At 37.7% G+C, this 20,883-nt stretch overlaps 1 protein-coding gene across 1 annotated transcript in view; it reads left to right on the top strand.

Annotated features, from left to right (window-relative positions):
* Nucleotides 1-20,883, top strand: part of ACSL3 (acyl-CoA synthetase long-chain family member 3) — a 49,455-nt gene that overhangs the window by 15,296 nt on the left and 13,276 nt on the right. The window contains exons 4-10 of the mRNA XM_009276594.2: nucleotides 2,997-3,418; nucleotides 9,727-9,904; nucleotides 16,141-16,250; nucleotides 17,555-17,693; nucleotides 19,568-19,718; nucleotides 20,325-20,448; nucleotides 20,720-20,791. Coding sequence (XP_009274869.1) covers nucleotides 3,068-3,418; nucleotides 9,727-9,904; nucleotides 16,141-16,250; nucleotides 17,555-17,693; nucleotides 19,568-19,718; nucleotides 20,325-20,448; nucleotides 20,720-20,791 — 1,125 coding nt within the window. The 5' untranslated portion in view covers nucleotides 2,997-3,067. The remainder of the gene's footprint in view (nucleotides 1-2,996; nucleotides 3,419-9,726; nucleotides 9,905-16,140; nucleotides 16,251-17,554; nucleotides 17,694-19,567; nucleotides 19,719-20,324; nucleotides 20,449-20,719; nucleotides 20,792-20,883) is intronic.

Raw genomic sequence — 20,883 nt, 5'->3', positions numbered from 1 at the left:
TCGTGTTTTTTTATTTGTCAGTGATTAAGCAGGAGTTACCCAAGAACAAAATTCCAATATTGTAAAGGCAGTGGACTTTCTCGTGGTGTCCTAGCCTAACTAATACTTACTAAAACTGCTTAGGATCCCGTTGTTCTCTGCTTTCCATTCCCTGCCCCAAAATGTTGGGTTTACTTACCCTCTTTTTACGGTCAAAAGCAGTCATATACTTCCAAAATTAACAAGGTGACCACAAATTGTATTTCAGTGAAATTTTTGAAGCCCCAGTGTAGTATTTCACTAAGTCTTTCGGAGGGTTTCTTTTGTTTGGTACTTTTTAAGGGCGGAATATTAAGCAGCAAACAGTGCATCCCTTTCAAGCCTTTCAAATTTTATATAACCTTGAAAATTTCCCTAAAACTTTTCGTTTTCAGATTAGTTCTGCAAATTGATTATTAATTATGCATTTTCATTTTGAGTTTTTAAAATACCATACATTAAAGGTTCAAAATAGCAATTGTTATAGAAAAAAATGCACATACAAACGTTGTATCTTGATGAAAACAATCTTTTTTTAAAACCATGTTTTTTTGGAGGTTAAATGACCTTTGACTTAACAAAAACCCCAAAAAGTACTGTCATGTTCAGCTGCCTTGACTTTGCTTGTAGTAAAAGAAAAAGATAATTGTCTTACTACTAGCACTCCGGTCTCAAGTTAGGGTTAAGTTTTGCTTCTACATTGTCATCGAAATGTTTTTTTTATCAGATGCTTAGTGATCCATGTAGCTGACTTCGATGTTCTTCTGCTGGGAATGGCAATGATAAATCTGTTGGATGAAGGCATTTTAAGCTGAAACAAGACATCTCCTTTGCTTACCTGGAATTTTTCTCTTCAGCAACATAGCAAACAAATAAATGAAATGATGAGTTAAAATGCGTCTTGTGTTCTTCAGTTATACAAGGAAAGAGGTGGAGCCTTTACATTGCCACCAAGAAACTTCCTTTGTGTTGTGGCTCAGCCAGACAAAATTATAGTACAACGTATAACTTTTTGAAAAACGGGTAAACTTTTGTTGTGTGAACTCTGGATTCAGGTTTAAAACATCATGTTCTATGCTGCTATCAACAACAGCATAATTTTTCTGGACTGAGTAGCTTATTGGCTGGCACATGATGATTTCCATTAAGTATCCTTCAGTGACAGCCTAAGAACATAAGTCTCTTCAAACGATTACTGAATTTGCCCTTTAGCCTATTTAAGTTTGTTTTTTTTATTTGTCATGGCTTTTTGCCTTTGATCTGAGAATTAAAATATATACACTTCAATTTTTTAGGTTTTAAATCCCTTTCCCTCTCTGCTGCTTGATTCAGTAAGTCCCTACTGTGAAGAGCTCCTATGCTTCTTTGAATGTGGGTCTCTGGGTGCTTTGCAGAACAGACCTTGACGTTGCTTGGTTCCTTCAAACTGCCTGTAATGACGCCGTGTTAACGATGAGGTTACAGCAGCTTGTTAGGGAAGAAGTTGATGGTGAAATAATTTTGCTTGGAGTTTTAAGAAATGGTATGGTTTAGAGAAGGATGGAATTAATATCATCCTACAAATGAAGGATATTGGATTGATCTGTTCCCAAAAGGACCTACAAATCTAAGATTCATGAAGCAAGGTTTCTTTCCATTACTACTGAAGGATCTTACATGATTTAAACATTACTTTTTCAACTAAAATTTCTTTTCATTAGGGTTTTCAAAGAGTCAATGAATGTAAGACAACAGCAAAGAATGATATGGTACTGGCACTGTATCTTACGAATGAAAATTTACTTAATTTTGATAGTTCTTTCGAAGTTGTACATCTTATATACACATTATTAGTTGCTTGATTTATGATATTGCTTTTAATACAGTTGTATCAATACATTTGGAGAGTTAATGGAGTGAGGTGTACTTATAGTTCATTTTGCTTTTATGCACAAAACACTGATTTTTATAACTGGTAGCTCATTCACCATTGCAGAAATTCATCTTCAGCCATTATGACAAGCGTCCCTCTCTTCCATAATGAGTTTAATTATTTTGTTGATTTTTTGGGGGGTCTTTTAGATAGATGGCATAATTTCTTGCCTCCACAGTAGAATACATCAGAAAGTTGCATCTTTGTGTTCTTTAGGTGTGATAAATGATGCTTTAAAAAAAGTCAAAGTGAATACCCTGGCATCGTTAGGGACCCTGGAAAAAGTTATGCATCTCTTCATAGTGCTGTTGTTAGGATTTGGGGATATTTCTAAGCCGTTTTCCAGTATTTACCAAACATCAGTTAACTTACTGTCATATTTATTTATATAACAAGTGTGCCCGTTGCATACTGGTACTGAGGCTGAAATCGTAGGACTGATGGAAAGTCCCTAGGAATGAAAGAACCAGCAAAGTTCTGTCGCGTACGGGGCCTTCGTGGAGGAAGGTTAGAGTTTCCTTCTCTTACGTAGGTGTCCCAGTCTGTATAATGTTTGGAAAGCATTTCAACAAACTTAGTGATCGGGGTTCCCACATACGGAGCGGTGGCGTGACTTGTGTTCTTAGGGCTTGTATGGGGGTTGATGATTTACAGTCATCAAAGGTCATAAAGATTGCTAGTGAAGATACGCGTGTAGGTATTCTGATGTGGTTGGAGAGAATCTTTTAAATTGTATAATCACATAACATTTTCAGATAAATACATGCCGTTTACATGCCATTTAATTAAAAACCCAGGTCCTGAATTCCTTAGGTTCTCTGTTTGTGTTGTGTAGGGTCCAAAGAAATAAAAATATTAGTAAGTACTGCAGTTTGTTCAATGGGAATGGAAGAGTTTTTCTTCACGTATCGGTGTCTTGTTTTGTTTGTGTTAGGGGTTAAGACTTCTAGCCTAATTTCTGCATAAAAAGACCTACTTTGGTATGGATTGCAAGAATATGTTTGAAAATAACCCCCTTGCCAACAGCTATAGAGTTTACCACTAACGTTTTCTTTTTTCTTTTCAGATCTTTTTGGATCCCTGTCTAATTGATCCATGTTTCCGAACTCTTCCTTGTAACCTTCACAAGCAGCCAAAATGAAGTTGAAGCATAACATCAACCCTATTCTTCTACAGTTTATAAACTTTATGATCTTGGTGTACTCCTTTGTAACATACATTCCCTGGTACATATTTTCAGGATCAAGGCAGGCTATAGCAAAAGCCAAGCAGGTTAAAGCTAAACCTGTGAATAACAAGCCTGGGGGTGCGTACAGATCTGTTAACAGTCTACATTGCTTAGCTTCAGTTTTATATCCTGGGTGTGATACACTCGACAAAGTTTTTAAATACGCTAAAACTAAATTTAAGGACAAAAAACTCTTGGGAACACGTGAAATCCTAAAAGAGGAAGATGAAATCCAGCCATCAGGAAAAGTTTTTAAAAAGGTAAGTCTTTTTGCAGTCTGCCTTCGAGAATTTTTTCAAGGTGTGTTTACTTTCTTTTGCAGCACTTCTAGTCCAGTAAAGCAAATCGGGAGGAAAAATAAATTTCTCTACTTAGATTAAGTAGTAGTGAAAAGAGTTACATTATCTAATTCCCAACCTTTCATTACTCAGCATTTAAAACGGATCTAAACCTTCTTTTTGCATTCTTGAGTAGATATCCTTTTTTATGGTTTCAGCCAAAGGAAAAACACAAATGTGTTTTAGGTATTTGTTTTTAATATTTAGCTGATCATGTAACTGGCTTTGAAGTTTGCCTTTTAGGTGAATTAAGAAAAAAGTCTCCCTTTCTGTTATTCTGCACTGTCATCAGACAAATACAGAAAAATTACTAGATGCCTATACTCAGATGTGCCTTTCCAGTAAACTTAATTGTAACTTAAGGATTTACTGTTTTGCCCTGTGAAGTCAGGGCTTAAATGAAACGTTTGTTTGGAAAAGGATTGCGCAGACTTTAATTGGAAGAGTTGTTTTTTTTTTTTTCTTCCTTTCAACCTCCTTTGAGGTGAACTACTGCTCTGCTAATCTGTAATCGTGGGGTGTGTGTGAGATGCAACTTCAATTATTAAAACTCTGTTTCAAGGGACTGACTTTTTATAGTCTTTTAAGTTCAGGCCTGTATTGTCAGTTGCTGCTTTGTATTTGTTCAGAGGCATTTAAAAATGCAGTTTTGCCTGAAGAAGCAAGTCAAGATACCATTAACAGGATACGCATATATATGTGCGGATATGTGTTACATGTGATATATATCTAATACAGTTGTTAACTACATGCTATAAAAACAATTTTTAGTTAAGATTAGTTTTCCTGCAGAAGAAAAATTTATCTCCTCATATAATAAAGGATTCCTTAAATACTGCTAGTTTTAATTCTGATATAGGAGTATAATGTTTAAAGTAGAATTTGATTAATACCACAATACATGGCAAAGTTTAGTTCTGTTTAAGTCTTTATAGAAGCTTTAATTGCTAGTGAAACTTCCTCCCAGCTATGGAGTTAATTTTTCAGTATGAAGGAAATGCTGGGGGAAATGGGTACATACAATCTTTCTTGATGCACATTTTCCTGCCTCATTGCCCTGTAAAGAAACAGAAAGTTCATGTTGTACAAAGCAGGCTTCTGAGCACAAATCAGAATTTTGGCTGCCCGTGATCTGTGCTCTGTTTTTTAAACGTAATTAGTAACGTAAGGCTTAAGAACTTAGGGGTTTTAGCCTTTTCCATTATGTAAGCAAAGTGTTCTGAATATTGGAAGGCTGAAAAATGTTGGTGTTGACCTACTTAAATTAATTGTTTCTAAGTATTTAGACTTAGAAATTACCTAAGTTAGGTAATTTTGTCTAAGCTTGACACAACAGTTCATTATGGTTGATTGCCATACTTGCCCTCGTGGTATTTTGTTCCAAGTTGCGGCATTATCACATAAGTCTACTTTGAAATTGTTTTTTCCATTAAGGAATACAGTGCTTCTTAATACCTCATAACATGTTTTAGCAAGTGAGGAATTTAATTTGTAGATACAATGCATATAACTTCTATACCTTAGAGGAGCTGCAAAACTTGTTAATTATTTTTTTCCCTTTCAGAAATTGAACTCAGTGGTGGGAATCATTGATGCATTTTTCTGAGGTCACCTAAGTCAGGGGCAGATCTGAATGTGGACCATGGGTCTGTGTACTGAATTGCATTACGTATTAGAAGATGTCTCTCTGTGCAAATTGCAATGGGCTAGATTAGTCTAATTAATGATTCCTTAATGGGGTAAATATATATCTCAAAAAATTAAAATATTAAGCTTCTGATTCTTAGGAGAACTAAGTGCTCACACTTTAGCTAAAATTATTTAAAGCTAGATATTTAACATCTTTAATATCAGATACTACATTAATTTGTTCTGAGTGCAATGATATCCCAGATAATCTGTAATTTCTTGAACTTTTATGTTACTATATTGTTCAAAAGATTTATTTATTCCTGTGTAGTTACCAAAGTAGCAGAAATTCATGGATGTTAATAAAATACAAATACTTGCTTCTGCTCACTTTGTTGCATTTTATAATATTTCATAGGTAGGTAGTTTTTCAGCTTTCCTTCTGTAGTGTCCTTTAAGACATGAGTTGGAAAGCATACCTAATACTAATTTCATCAAATACGTATTTAAGTCAGGATAAAATAATGTCAAAAATACTTCAGAGATTAAGATGTAATTAATTGTAAAAAATAATTAATTTAAGCAGAGCTTAAATTGTACAATGCCCAAAAGATTAACTTTATTCTGCTGGTTGATTATTTTATGTCATCTTAGTTATAGGTTATATTATCACGTGCTTGCTTTTATATATGTTGGTATGTGGATTTTGCTTTGTGTGTGTGTGTGTTCTTTTGTTGTTTTGGGGGGGTTGTTTGTTTTGGGGGTTGGTTGGTTGGTTCTGTTTTAAAAAGGGTTTGTAACCAAGAACAGAATTAATGGAAACATAATAAATGAGACATAGTGGGGAAAAGTAAACACGATTTTGGTAGGGGAAAGTGATGCATCTAAAGCCTGTGAGACTTACGTGAAACAGCAAGCACATGGGCAAGCACTTGGGAATTCAGACCAGTGCTCATCACAGCTGGTCCTGAAACTACCCGTGAAGTTGCGGGAAGGTTTTTGCCATGCCAAGTCATTGAGCAGTAAGAGAGTAGCTTATGATGTTGAAAAACATAGGGTGCTATGTAAATAATATTTTAGGGTGGGGTTTTTCGGAAGTGTTCAGCTGCAGTCCCATGTTTTCATGTGAAAAAGGCCAAAAATGGACATTTCAAATAACCTCCTTTGTATTATTTGTAAAATACTTTCTACAAGGAGACGTATCTAACTCGTGATCGCTGGCTTCCAAATTGTAGTCAAGGTTCTTCAAGCCTTATAAGCTACTTTTAGGAAGACCTTGAAAGCTAACTGAGGTCAGGTAGTTTAACGACTGTACATGTGCCTGCAGCTTTTTTGAGAGCATTTTATGACACCTTCACACTAAAAATTTGAATATGGTTGCCCTAAAATGCAGATTAAGAAAGGTTCACTGTGCAGCAAGTATTTAGTCTCTATGCTGGATTTGCAATATTAATACAGTACTGATATTTAATAACATTTTCCAGTGCACTGAATAGATAACTCAAGTATTTTTAATGTTGCAGTTTAAGTATGTTTAAAAGCTGGTGCACTAGAGGGCAGTATTTTTCTATTTAATGTAGTATTTCGAAGTAAACAGTCAGGGGTGCTGTCTCTTCTGATTTAGTGTTTGGTTTTATGTGTCTGCTTAAATTCTCAATAATCTTGACTTCTTGGGCCCTTCTCTTGCACACTCTTGGACAGTCACTTTCTTTACATGTGTAAGTAGTTATCTAGCAGAAATAAGTTCTGAAAGTTGTAAAATTAAACGTGTGTGGACGTTTAAAAGATGCTGGCACTTAACATCAGTCTTAACAGCTGTTTACAGTAGAAACTGTTCATTGGAAAATATTAGTGAAAGCTACTGAGGGAAGGGCCAAGAAGGGAGATGGATTTGGAGGCATACTCAAACATAAGGAAGGATGAGGGAAACCATAACCTGCTCTGTGTCCTGCGAAAGAAGCATACAGGGAAATGCGGGAGAAAGGGACATAACGGACAGAGGCAGTATATTAATGTGCCATAGGGAGGGAATAGAGAAGAGATGCTGGGCATGGGGAGGAAGGGGACGTGGGAATTTAAATATATGGACGGCGGTGGGAAAAGTAAAACTCAAAATAGCTGCATTGAAAAAGGTCTTCTCATCTGTTTTCACATGTCAGTGTTCAGAAATATATTTCTATAGATAGAAAAATATTACTAACGGTGCTATACTTCCTTTCCGTGCGTTTTCTAACCTCTTAAGAAGGGAAAGCACCAATAAGGCCTTCTTTCACTACTTTGTATCAAACATGTTTAAGCAACGAGGATAAATTATTTAAGAGAATAAAAAAAGGGAAAAATCGTAATCACAAGTGTTATTCAGAAAGATCCGTTTTTGATCCTTTAATGATTTATTATTTCAACTTTAGTGAGTTACGTAGTGAATGGTGGAAATTACCAAAACCTGTTAATTTATGGATTGGCAAACTTACCAGAAACAGTAACAAGAATCTGCTTGTGTTTCTTGGCCTAATTATTTGAGAGCAGCATCCCTGAGGCCACGCTGTAGGTAGAGTATAATGGTGGGAAAGGTGTTGCCTGATTCATTTCTGTAAATTGTTTTCAACTGATGAGCTTGTCAGGAATTTCCAAGTCTGACAAAAATACTGCGTTTGGGGGGGAAAAAATGTCCCAAATTGGAATTAAAATTCCAAATGACTGAAATTTGGATGGAGAGGAAGAGGTGCAGTATTTTCTTTGGAAGCAGCAAAGGTTTTCCACGCCAGAAATATCTTGGTGTGTCGAAACGGAAAGGAGCTCCCAGGTCCTCCTCCTCGGGGGCCGTACCTCTGAGCGCGGGTAGCCCGTGAGCCCTCCGCCCCGCGGTGCTGCGGCTGAGGTCAGGCAGCCATTCTGCTGTGGTTCTCTCCCGGGTTACAGCAGAGAAATTCAATGTGATCGTTCTTCTCCAGTAAGGTTTTTGGCTCTGTAACAGTCTATTTGCCAATGAAGCTGAGTTTCTGTAAATACAGCGGGAAAACCTGGGCGGATATTGTGTGAGAAATGTTTATTTTCTGGTGAAATTGCTAAGTATTGCTATTGTTGGCAAGTATTGTTTCTTGGTTTTGTTAAATGATATTTTCCCATGAAAACACTTGTGAAATTTCCAAGCAGGTGCGCATATACCTGTCCTGAGTTAAGTCTTAACCTGAGTTAAGAAAGGTTTGTCCTGCTAACAGTAGGTTAATGAGCAACATGCAGCAAGGCTGTAGTAGGTACAACTCAGTTACCCAATAGTAAACTTCAGCAGTTTGAAAAAGTGTTTTGATAAAAGAAATCTATTAGATTTTATTTTGCTATTAGAGTTTGAGAGAGATTTTCAAATTAATTTTATTAAGGAAGTGGATGTGGAAATGCAGGCTCAGTAGAAATGTAGTTACATGCCAAAAAGTTGTTAGATTTTACAGCCCACAAGTTTGAAATTTAGTTACAAGTTGATAAATGAAATCTGGAAAACAGAATGGAGGGAGGAGGGAGAAGTTTGTTTTTCGGGCACCTGCTGTTTTTCTAGCTTTTTTTTTTTTTTTTTCATTTTTAATCGTTTGCTTGCGTTTGTTACTAGTGCTATGTAGCCAAAGGAAATGTCCAAAATACTTGACTAATAAAAATTCGTTTTCAAAATTGTCAAGGTGCTTGTATAACTAGACAGGTAAGGTATTATAATTTGAGTCTGGTTTTTCAGTGCAAAACATCTTCTTTGTACTACATCTGTATATGAAAACTTCTAGGATGTCATCAAAGAAATAACCTAGCACTCAGTGAGAAAATGGTACTGTAAGGTGCAAGTGCACACATAGAAATCTATGACAGATAGTGAACTGTGAATTCAAATCCAATTTTACTGTGCACCAGCTTTCCCATACAGAAGAAAAGTGAGATTGCTTAACTCTCTCCACATGACTTTTCAGTACTGAGATTTGCCAGTAATTTCCAGTCCAGTCTTCTGTCCCACTTTCGTTCAACAGTAGAAAAGGGCAAAAAGATAACTCCTCTTCCCCCTGACATTTGTTTTGGAACAAACAAAGGGAGGGGGATTTCACAATTTCTGACTGAGGACCCATTGATACATCGCTTTCTGGATTCCAGTTTCCCTGTTCTTGGGGGTTTTTTTATAAGAATGAACACCTAAGTATCATATTTGTATAGGAGAATCGTAGCCCAACTATCCAAGAAAGGAAATAACAGAGTATGTATTGCACTAGCTAGTGCTTTTCCCCCTTTATTTAAAATAAAACAAACCTTTGTTAAAAATCCAAAGGCATATGGGTCAGATAACCACGGCCTTTCGGAGGGCTTCTGAAGCTACGAAATATAGTGGGAATCGTGTGCTTTCCTAATGTGAAACGGAGGTGCTAACGTGTGGAGATATTGCAGTATTTGTGTTGGAATTTCCACAGTCCCTGTAGTTTTTGGCAAGAATATTAGTTATCTTGAATAAACTGCTCTTAGAATTTAAGCAACTTTTACGTCAAACATGCGTGGTTTCTTCACGTGGATAAAGATGTAGTAGGACACGTGTTAAGGATTTTCGTTTTCTAAATTGAATTTATTATTCTTATTAGGTCATCCTTGGCAAGTACACCTGGCTTTCATATGAAGATGTATACATTAAAGCTGTTAATTTTGGAAACGGCTTAGCAGTATTGGGTCAGCAACCAAAGACTAACATTGCTATCTTTTGTGAGACCAGAGCTGAGTGGATGATTGCAGCACAGGCCTGCTTTATGTGCAACTACCAGCGTAAGTACGCGTCTTTCCTAAAATATTTATGTCTTTGGATCTTACAACACAATCTGAAAACAAACCTTTTTCGTACTTGACTTTACACACTAAGAAAACTTTATAAAAAGTTTATATGGAGCATTTAAAGCTACAAATATAAAATACTGCGTAAGGTAGAGTCTGTGCACTTTGTAGTGTTTTGCCTTACTGGGTGGAGAAATGTGTATCTGTTTGCAGCTGGAGTATGGTTTCAGTAAGTATATCTTGCTCAATGAATTTGTGAGAAGTTTATTTTCTTTTAATCTCAAATCAGTACAGATTTCCAAGTTTCTAAAAACAAACAAACAAAAATCACACATGAATTCATTGACTCAGTTTCAGGAGTTGACGTCAAACCTTCATCTGTGCCTGTAAGTTTTGTTTTAACTGGATATTTTGTCAACTCTTTAATTTTGATTTTGGTTAGAGTTTATCGTATTGTTATCTCTAAAAAGTGAAGAGGAACCAGTAAGTCCTGAACTTACTTTGGACAGCTCTTTCGAATTAGAAAGTTGCTTAGTAACTCCTTTACCAAACTGTAAGTCATTCCTTAACTCAAACCTTAGGCTGAGCCTGATATGTTTCTTTTATATTTTTATATTTTTCTTTCTTCTCTCTGCCTCTTGACTTTCTCATAGTCTATTGCATGTCATTTAATACATCCTAATTTAACTTGAGTGCTGATTTGAGACTATGCTCAAGGACAAGCTTGAGTCCTTGTTATTACTTCAGAAACCTTTAGACTATGTTTAGTTTATATGAGCTATTTAAAGTCAGTCTCACTCTCACTCATAGTATCTGGTTTAATCACACACTAACTGGATCCTTAACCCTGGCAGCGGACCAAGACCAGGTTCTCTGACCTGGACAATACCTCCTCATTTTCTCACGGAGCGACCATAAGAGAAATGTCTTTTGGGCTCTTCTGTCCGATGAGAGTCTTAGTCCCATTCTGCAACTTCTAGTTACCCTTTAGTCTTCTGCTATTTTATTGTGGAGACCACTGACTGTGGTGGGGCAGAGCCGAGTCTGCTCAAGGAGGAGAAGGTGCTTTCTTGGCAGGATGCGTACGCTGGGCAGTTGCAGGCTGTGTTGGAGGTGCCTTTGAGGAGTGGCAGAATGGGACAGACTGGCTGGAGGTGTCCTTGCACGGCTTCACAGCACAGGGCAGAGACAAATGCAAAGCCAAGTCTGCTCCCCTTTCACTCGAGTCATGTAGAGGGCCACAACTGTGTCCGAGGTACATCTCTGCCACGGTGGAAAGCCTGCTGTATACCCTAATCTAGTCTGAGCCTAGGCACAAGGATATGCGTAGGAGGCCTATTTTTCTTGCTGAGAAACCTATTGAGTGCTGATCTCAACTTGGTATAGGAATTGTTTTCAAATGTCTGTTTCATCATCACTCCTTACTATGTCATTCACCTAACTGTAAGCCCAGCCTGGCTGGGTTCTGTGATGTTCTCAGTGGGGGCGTTTCTCGTTTTCTCACAGGGCACTCTAGAAGCTGCTGTTCCTCACAGGCTTTGGACTCTTCTCTCCCATGCCATGTTTACCCTCCTTCAATAAGAGATGGGCTGTAAAACCCAGATATTCAGAAATTCATGAGTTGCTACTTACCTACAGTAAAGATGTATATCAGTTAGACTTTTTTCAGATTTTTGGAAGCAAGCCTAACAAGAAAATTGTGTCTTAAATGGTCCCTCTCTGCTCTAAGCACGAGTCTGTCTCAGTTTGAGAAGCCATACGTTCATGACTATATAGCAGTTTTCATTTAAATAAGTCTTTACTGCGCGTCTGTGTGGTTATTTTGTGTATACCCTTACGCTGTATTATTCCCTCAGTTTTAAGGGTGGAGGTGGTTACAAGATGTACTGCCCTAGCCCATGCCGTTTCAAAATCAGCCTGCTTGCCTTGTATGATGACTGGCTCTGCGGACAAGGAGAGAGTGGATGTTGTATACTGTGACTTTAGCAAGGCCTTTGACATGGTCTCCTGTAGTATCTGTATATCCAAACTATTTAGATAGAGACTGGACAAGTAGCTGGTAAGATGGATGGAAAATTCATTGGTCCGTTGGTGGAAAGGGTTGTGATCAGCCGGGCAAAGTTAGCTGCCGGCCCTCGGGGATTGATACCGAGTCCAGTACTGTTTAATGTCTTTATTGAAGATCTGGATGATGGGACAGAGTGCAAACACAGCAGGTCACAGCCCATAGCAAGTTGGTGGGAGCAGCCAGTACACTGGAGGGCAGGGCTGATGTTCAGAGGGGCCTGTCAGCTGGAAAAGTGGGCTGTCGGGAACCTCATGGAGTTCAACGAAAGCGATTACAAATTCCTGTGTGTGTGCTGGAATAACCTCGTGCACGAGTATAGGCTGGGGGACAACTGGATAGAGAGCAGCTTTGCAGAAAAGGACCTGGCGGTCCTGGTGGATAGCGAGTCAACCATGAGTACGCAGTGCCTTCCTGCAGTGAAGGCCAACAGCATCCTGGGCGGTAGTAACATGAGTGTAGCAGGTAGGTCCAGGGAAGTGGTCCTTCTCTTCCATTTGGACGCTGGTGAGACCACATCTAGAGCACTGTGCCCAGTTTTGGGCTTCCCAGTAGAAAAGAAGACCTTGACGTACTGGAGTGAGTCCAGTGGAGGGCTGCCAAGATGCTGAAGGGGTTGGAGAATGTGACATACGAGAAGAGGCTGATAGAGAGGGGTCTGTTCAGCATTAAGGTGAGTGAGTTGAGATCTTGTTGCCCTCTAAAACTATGTAATGGGAGCGTACAGAGAAGATGAAGCCAGACTCTGCTCAAAGGTGTGTTTTGATAAGACTGGAGGCAACAGGCACGAGTTGAAACTCAGGAAAACTTGATTAGATATTAGGACAAACGTCTTCATTGTGAGGGTGGTTAAATACCAGAACAGGAGCCTAGAATGGTTGTGAAATCTCCATCCTTGGAGATACTTAAAACCGGACTGGCCATGGCCCTGAGCGCTCTGCTCTAATGAACTGTTTTGTGCAGGTGATCTTCCCAGGTGCCTTCCAACCTAAATTCAGTGATATTTTTGGTACTTTTTTCAGTGAGTGACTGCTGCTAACTTGCCTGCCAGAGCAGAGGTCTGCACGGGCTGTTCTCAGATGAGATGCCTGTGTGGCTTTTAAACTACGTGTCTCTTAATACACCGTGTCAGTTCCCTTTTATCACTTTTGGGATCTGTTAGATTCCTAGTGACTATCCTGGGAATAGAATGCAACGGCTTGTATCAATTTTTTTTTTTCTTTTTTGGAAGTGAAGTACACTTACAAATCCTAGGAAGATTTTGTAATTTGACATTATTCCACCGGTTCCTGTTTATGGGGGGGGGGGGGGGGGGGGGGGAATCTGGGATAGTGGATGGATGTCGTGTGTAGAATGGTATGCATGTGTTTTTGGTTTTGTTGGCTTAATGTTTTAAAATCCCTTATTGAGACATGCTTCGGTACACTGTCTGACGTGGTATTTAGCATCTAAGCTGTATGTCATCTTATGTGAACTTGGCTGACTTGTGTGTTGGCAGATGATGATGTTATCATGCAGTATTCACGTAGTCAGTTTGCTGAATGAATTATAACATTCAGATGATGTTGAAGAAGGAGTGTGGCAAGATATTGCTAAATGACACATATCAGCATTTTTCAGTTTACAAGTTTTGCAACAGCTAACTGCTGTGGTAGTGTTGTGACATTCTTTCCGAATGTGAAATGTATTCAGTCTGATGGGACATGCCCAGAACTGATGCCAAGGGAGCAGGTTCATCTGCTTCATACCTAGTGTTGGAGAGAATGCCTTTTGTACTACAGAATTAAAATGGGGAAAGTAATTTTTATGTTACAGATTACTCGCACAAACAGGTGGTTTTATGATTAGAAATACTTGCTTGATTGTAAATTTTACATTGTTTGAAGCTATCTAAGTCTTGGATTTGCAGGAGGTCGAGTGGGGTTGGTAGTTCAAAAATGGAAACAGAAGTATTAACATGAAAACAGATTTTCTTCCAAAGTATCTCCCCTTCATCTGTGTGAAGAGCTCTTCCCCAGTGTGGGCAGATAAAACACCCGAGTGTATAACCAAATAATGAAATAAATAGGAAAGGTTATGTTTCATTTTTCAATTGTGCCTTCCTGAAGCTTGAGCAGAAGTGGTTTTGTCAGAATTGATTTGGCTGAAGCCTTTAAAGGTATACTTTGCTTTTTATTTTTTTATGTATGATGGATGCTGAAATACTCAGTTTAACATTTGATTACATTGAAATAAATGACAAAAGTTCTGTTTGTTTCCTTAGGGCAAGGCTTTGTTTTTGTATATTAGCTGGCAAATGTAGTGGTGTTGAGATTTTTCTTTTTGTGAGACTTTCAGAGAGGTATTCCTAGCAGAAGTCCAGATATCAAAGACTCACTTGTACTATTGCATGCGTAAAGATGAACACAAAAGATAGTCCCTTCTCGGTATGCCTTCAGGAGAAAAAGGAGAGAAAAAAAAATTACCTAAACTTTCAGATTTGCCTGAAAAAGTTTTAGGTGCCAATGTGGAGAAGTGAGAATTTCACAGATCAGAGTCATTGCTCAGGTTTTTTTCTCTCCATGACATCAGTACACCATCATATAAATGGTATATTTCTCTTTGGCTCTGTCATATAGCTCTAGTTGCCCTTGATGCACTTATTTGTAGGCGAGTAATTAGCTACAGAAATGGTTATTTCGGAGATTATACTTTTCTTTCCGGGCGGTGTGTCATTTCGGTTGTGCTTGTTGGCTTGGGGAAGCTGAATTTCTGCTAGATGTTTATATAACAGGGGTCACTGCAGTAAGTGGAGAGAGCTCGTGGGAACTAGTAGAGGCACTCTTCTGGACTTTGCTCCCACCAAATTAAAGAAAACACAGTGCATGTGCGTTTGCCCTGCAACAGTTCTGAACTATGATGGACTGTTTTAACAAGGAAAAAATAAGTAGAGGTCAACTATTTACTTTTCTGTGTAGGAAAACTGCTTTTGAGTTCTTCCTTAGTATGCTGCACTGGGTTAGTAACTCCCTGGATTTCGAATCTTAGAATACAACAGTTTGATTTTATTTTCATTTTTTATTTTTGCTGCAGTGAACATAATATAGTTACAGCCCTAACGTACAATGGGGTGTCTTGTTTTAGTAATTATTGTTTAAATATTCAGCTAAATCCAGACTAAAATACAAAAGAAATTCGGATACCTAATGTGAACAAAACTTCCAGCGCTGATGTTGTAATTATTAACGATTGTGTTGATTGACCTTACAGCTTTTTTGAGATGCCCCTGTTTAGCATTCTGCTTGGAAAATAGGAAATAATTTTTTTGAGACCAATACCTCTCTACCTTTTTGAGCTGCCTTTTTCTTCCCCGGTCTCTTCCTGTCTTTTCTCACACAGTTCCCATAAAAATGGCAGGAAATGAAATATGATTTTAAAATTGTTAATATGAAATAATTGTGGTTTAACACTCTGTTGCTAGAACTGTCCTTACATACAGGAAACAATGTTTCTAATAGTCAATTTCCTAAATATTTTCTTTCCTTGCTGTTCTGTATTCTCATGATGTCAGTTCAATGTCTAATGATTGTGATGATTAAACCTTTATTATGTTGTTTTAAATAGATGGGAGAATATGATAGTGACAGATTTATTACTGAGAGTGAGACTTAATCTGCTTATTATTAGCAGTCAATTGTAAAAGCCTAGTAACAGAGCATGTGAATTCTGAAAAGAGAAGTCACGTAAATGAAAGCTGGTTTTTTTTCCTGTGTACAAGAGGACTGTTAAACAGCGTATGAAACTGAGAACTGATGCCTACTTTTAAAACGGTAAAAGCCATGAAGGTACAAGAGTCGAACTAGAAGAGAATTGCATAGGGTAATGTGGTTTTGGTATCTCTAGTTAGACCTTGAAAAATGGTCTGAAAAATGGTTGAAAAATAGTAAATGGTCGCATAGACAATGGTTGTTCTTTATTCCTTCTGGGAGTAACTGAAAATTACGCTGTATTTAAATCCATGCAATACATATTTTTTAAAGCACAAAACTATACCACCTTTATGTTAGTTGACAACTATTTTTACTGTTTTGCCTAACTTAGGTTAATCTCAGCCCTTTATTGTAAACTATACTTGAAAGTGTAAAATAGAGGTTCACCATTTTTCCCCCCCTGTTTTCTGTTTCAGTTGTTACTCTGTATGCTACTCTGGGAGGCCCAGCAATAGTACATGGGCTAAATGAAACGGAGGTGACCACCATCATTACTAGTAAAGAATTGATGCAAACAAAATTGAAGGTCAGAAAACTGTTGTCTACCTCTTTCCAGCGTATCTGTTCATTATTGATAAAAGGCCTGGTCCCATTGTACAGAACAATGATTTATTGCCTTTCTATAGGGCAGACACTTCTTTTAGGATAAGATTTATGTATCTGTCTTCATGTACAGAAAAAAACATAGTTAGCCTTCAGTGGGATTTAGGCTCCTCGGTGACTTTGGAGAACAGGACAAGCAATTTGCGGTACTGAAGAGCCGCACTGCTGCCTGGAACAACACCTTTACAAGAAACTGCTATGGTTTCTGGGTGGATTTAGTGCCTATAAATTTAACAGTTGAAGCAAATGGGAAGAACAGAAAAATGTATAAACTGTATATGAATAGCTAAATGTGATCATCCTCCTGATTTGTTGTTGGATGTTTTCCCAGCAGAGAACGGCTCTTAAATCTAAAGATGGGTGCTGGAAGAGTTAGAGCTGTTTTCCAGCACGGGGGAAAGCTTATTAAACATTGAGAACAGACAAAAAAACTTTTTTGACTTACTGACCCAGATTGAATACACAAGTGGAACAACTAATCTGCATGAGTTTCATCATGATGTGTTTTGGGGGAACTAGACCTTCCACATAAGGGAATTGTTCTAATTAAAATCCGTGCGCTGTTGCTGAATTTTGAATGAGAATTTCCCAAACCTTTTTTTTTAAGTTTCTAGAATGACAGTATATATACAGTGCACATTTATTTCAGCTTGCAGTAAGAGAATGAGTTTCTTCTCCTAGAGATGATAATCATCTCTTCTTCCACTAGAACACTGATAATTATTTTAGAACTCACATTTTGTTTGAAATGCTTAACTAGTGCTTAACTAATAATTTTCTGTATTTTTGCTAGCTGTTGCTTATTTTAAATAGCATAGTAATCAAGGAGCAACATAAGAATTATTGTGAGCTCAGTGTTGCCAGCTGCCCAGGACCTTTTCTTCTCAGTGTTCTATGAGAGTGGAAAGTCAATTATCTCCACAAATCTTTGCAGTCGTATTTGTGGACTTTTCTTGAAATAAGACCCAGATCAGTAAATGGTTGGAAAAGTTTTTGGACTTGTAAGTGGAAAGTTCAGTTAGTCCTGTGAATCTAAATGTGGAAAGTTTCAAGCTTTGCAGCCATTTGAGCTGGACAAGTTTATCCTCTGATATTTTAAATCCTGAGATATTTTATGTCAATGCTTTTTTTTTTTTTAATGTATACAGTAGATAGATTTATTTTTTTTCTTCTTCTTGTTGGCACAAACCTCATGTTTGGTTTCTGAACACATGTCCATTTCCACAGGAAATTGTTTCTCAAGTTCCACTGCTGCGACATATTATTACGGTGGATGGCAAACCAACAACGTGGTCAGAGTTTCCCAAGGGTGTCATTGTTCACACTATGGCTTCTGTGCAAGCTATGGGGGCCAAGGCAGATACTGGTAGGTTCTCTCTTCTTTCTGTTTGGATCGTCTCATTTGTTGTCCTGCTTTGACCCTATTGAGTAAACTTGGGGAAATTGCAGATCTCAAAAAATTATGCAGTGATTAACCTTTTATCATCTGCTTTTTCTTTAAATAAGATCTGGGGTTTTTTTGGTTTGGTTGCGGTTGATTTTGGGGTGTAGGGTGGGTTTTTTTGTTTTTGTTTTTCAACAGAGTAGAGTAAAGTGCTTTTAATCAAAACTGTCTTCTCCACAACAAATGTCACATGTTGAATAATTTTTTAGGATAAGCATTTAGGCCAGGATAGAAACTTAGAAAGTATTCTTATGATCAGACATACTAAAAACAGGTTATTCAGAGCACACAGAGAAAATTATCGTGTATTTTATAGCAAAAGACATCAGTAATTCGCTACCATTAAGTTTTGTTAAATTCACAAATAACAAAATGTAAAATAGCCATTTAAACCTGATAGAATGCGGTTGCTTGTATTGCATTTCTGAAAGTATCAATCTACTATGTAAATTTCTTGAAATCTATTTCCAATCTATGTAACACTTTTAGAATTCTCAATTTCAGAAGGTGTTTTAGCTATTATCATAACAGATTTTTATTCTTGGCTCTGAAGAGCGGCTAAACCTAGTATCTTAAGATTTCATTATATTCAGTAGTTGCTTTCTTCTGTTCTTATTCTTTGCGTTTTCAGAATCTTTTAACCACTGAAAGCACAGGAATGTTGGATTGAATTTTGTTTAGGAGTAGGGTGGGTGGTTAATCCATCTGCTGTTGATGTTCAGGGGAACGGCAGGTTTGCTCCCAACATCATGACCTCTCAATTTCTTTAAAAGATGGTTTTCCCTTTTTGAGGTACCAGTTTTATGTACTATTAAAACTGTTGCAGACAACACCAACAAAAAATTATGGCTGTAATTCATTAGCTCCTTGAGATTTGTTAATCTATGTGCTAGGTAAAAAGGTGTCTCATCTTTCTTCAGTCTTTTAAATATCACAAACTATACACTGTAATAAAGGAACATTATCTTTGTCAAGTTAACCATTCATAAATTGTGGAATAGTACAATGAATTGTTTATGGTCAAGCGTGTTCAATTAATATTATGTTAAGTACATGAACTGGCTGCTTGTATTTTTTTCCTCTGTGGTGTTCATCGTGCAGGATGGACAGGATTCAGTGAGTGGGAAATTATTAAATATGCTTTCACTCTTCTCATTCAGCATGTATGTTGTGCCACATGTATTGTGCGTTACGCAGTTTTTCCTCTGAATAAACCCAATTGTTTTCATATTGTCTTGCTCTCAGTGCAAGTATTTAAAAAGACACTTTAATCCTATTAAAGCGATTGGACTTCCTTTAAATGTTTATAGAAATTGGACCTCATGTGGCTCAGCAGCGCCTTGCTGCAGGTGTTGCAAATGAGGCAGCGTGGTGTTCCCCTGCCGGGGAGCGCATGAGAAAGTAGCTTTGCAAATGGAGATTGGCCCTGCGGCAGCGTGGAACCAGGGCAGCATACCTTCCTAAGGATGTGAAGCTCAGTGGCATTTTGGAGAAGCCAAAGCTCTGCCCATTTTTCTCTCCTCTGCAGGAATATGGGAAACGTAATAGAAAAAATGTTGTCGTGGTAGACTAGGACAATCACTCAAAGCATTGCTCAGCTAATGCAAAGAAGTTCCTACTCTTTGTGAAGGCACTTAAGCTTAACCATAATCTTCTTAACCGAAAGCAAAATGTAATAGCAATAGTCATGTAGTGTTATATTGGAATGACTGCTGAAATGCATTAGTATATCAGATCTCCCAGTCTGACAGGCTCTCCACACATTATACGTTCTCTTTTTTTAACACAAATTACAGGAAACAAACAGCAGGCCAGGCCTGTGCCCTCGGATATCGCGGTGATCATGTACACAAGTGGATCCACAGGAGTTCCCAAAGGAGTTATGATCTCCCATTGCAACATAATTGCTGGGATAACTGGGATGGCTGAGAGGATTCCAAATCTGGGGTACGTACCAACTGTTACTTACCAGCAGATAACGAAGTCATGTAGTTGCATATAATTTTAGATTAACTACTGTGTAATATATTAACTGTTTTATATTGCTTTGTCTGTGACACATCACATTACACACTGATGTCTGAGCATCTTCCAGTACTGCATTAAATGACGTGACTACTTCGTGTGCTGTTTGTTCTTTCGTCTTCTGTATGTGGGCAAGATCGGGACACAAAAGCCTGTGAGGCCGCCTTGCACTAGAGTGGTTGAAAGCTTCCCTAGGCAGTACTTCCTTTGGTTAGTGTTAAATTCTGTGGTTTCTTTCTGTTTGGTGCAGTTTTTAATCTTGTCCACAGAGTTGCCTTTGCAACCATAATACACAGTTAATTGTCTTGGGATGAGTAAACATCACACTCTGTTCGTGCCTTAAACCTACAGTATGTAGGACGCAACTTTTGAAACAAAACCCATATTATTTGAAATACGTTCTCAAGCTCAAAGGCATTTTTCCACTTTCTCTAGTTCCGCAGTAAACTCTGCGTAAATTTAGCTTAGTGACTCATCTGAGGACTCTAACAGTACACCACAAAGCTATCTTTTAAAAATTCTTTACAGGGAAAAAGACATCTATATTGGCTATTTGCCTCTTGCGCATGTTCTGGAGCTGAGTGCTGAACTTGTGTGTCTGTCTCATGGATGCCGCATCGGTTACTCTTCGCCTCAGACATTAGCTGACCAGGTATGTTGTAGATGTAAGCCCTTATGGTAAAAAAAAAAAAAAAAATTACATCAGATCTTTGTAATATTTCTTAAAAAATACTACAACAAATCTTCTTTTCTACAATTCATGAAACAGGGTATTGGTGGTTATGACTGGTACTCTGGACTAGTTTTAATTGTTAAAATATAATTTAAATGAAAATAATTGTTTGAGAGATGTGCTATGTCATTTTGTTTCTCATATTAAAAATCTTTAATGTGTCTGCTAGTAAACTTGTTCTTTGCCTTAGTCCTCTAAAATAAAGAAAGGAAGCAAAGGTGATGTTACTACGCTTAAGCCAACCCTAATGGCAGCTGTCCCGGTAAGTAACTGAAGGATAAATAATTTTAAAAATTATTTTAAAAATATAATCCATAATTCAAATTTTTAACAGCAAAATTAATGCAATGGTCA

Source organism: Aptenodytes forsteri, unplaced genomic scaffold (genome assembly GCF_000699145.1).
Source record: "Aptenodytes forsteri isolate BGI_AS27 unplaced genomic scaffold, ASM69914v1 Scaffold1, whole genome shotgun sequence".
In the NCBI taxonomy this organism is placed as follows: domain Eukaryota; kingdom Metazoa; phylum Chordata; class Aves; order Sphenisciformes; family Spheniscidae; genus Aptenodytes; species Aptenodytes forsteri.
The sequence above is the reverse complement of the archived record's forward strand: the minus strand, read 5'-3'. Positions and strand labels throughout refer to the sequence as shown.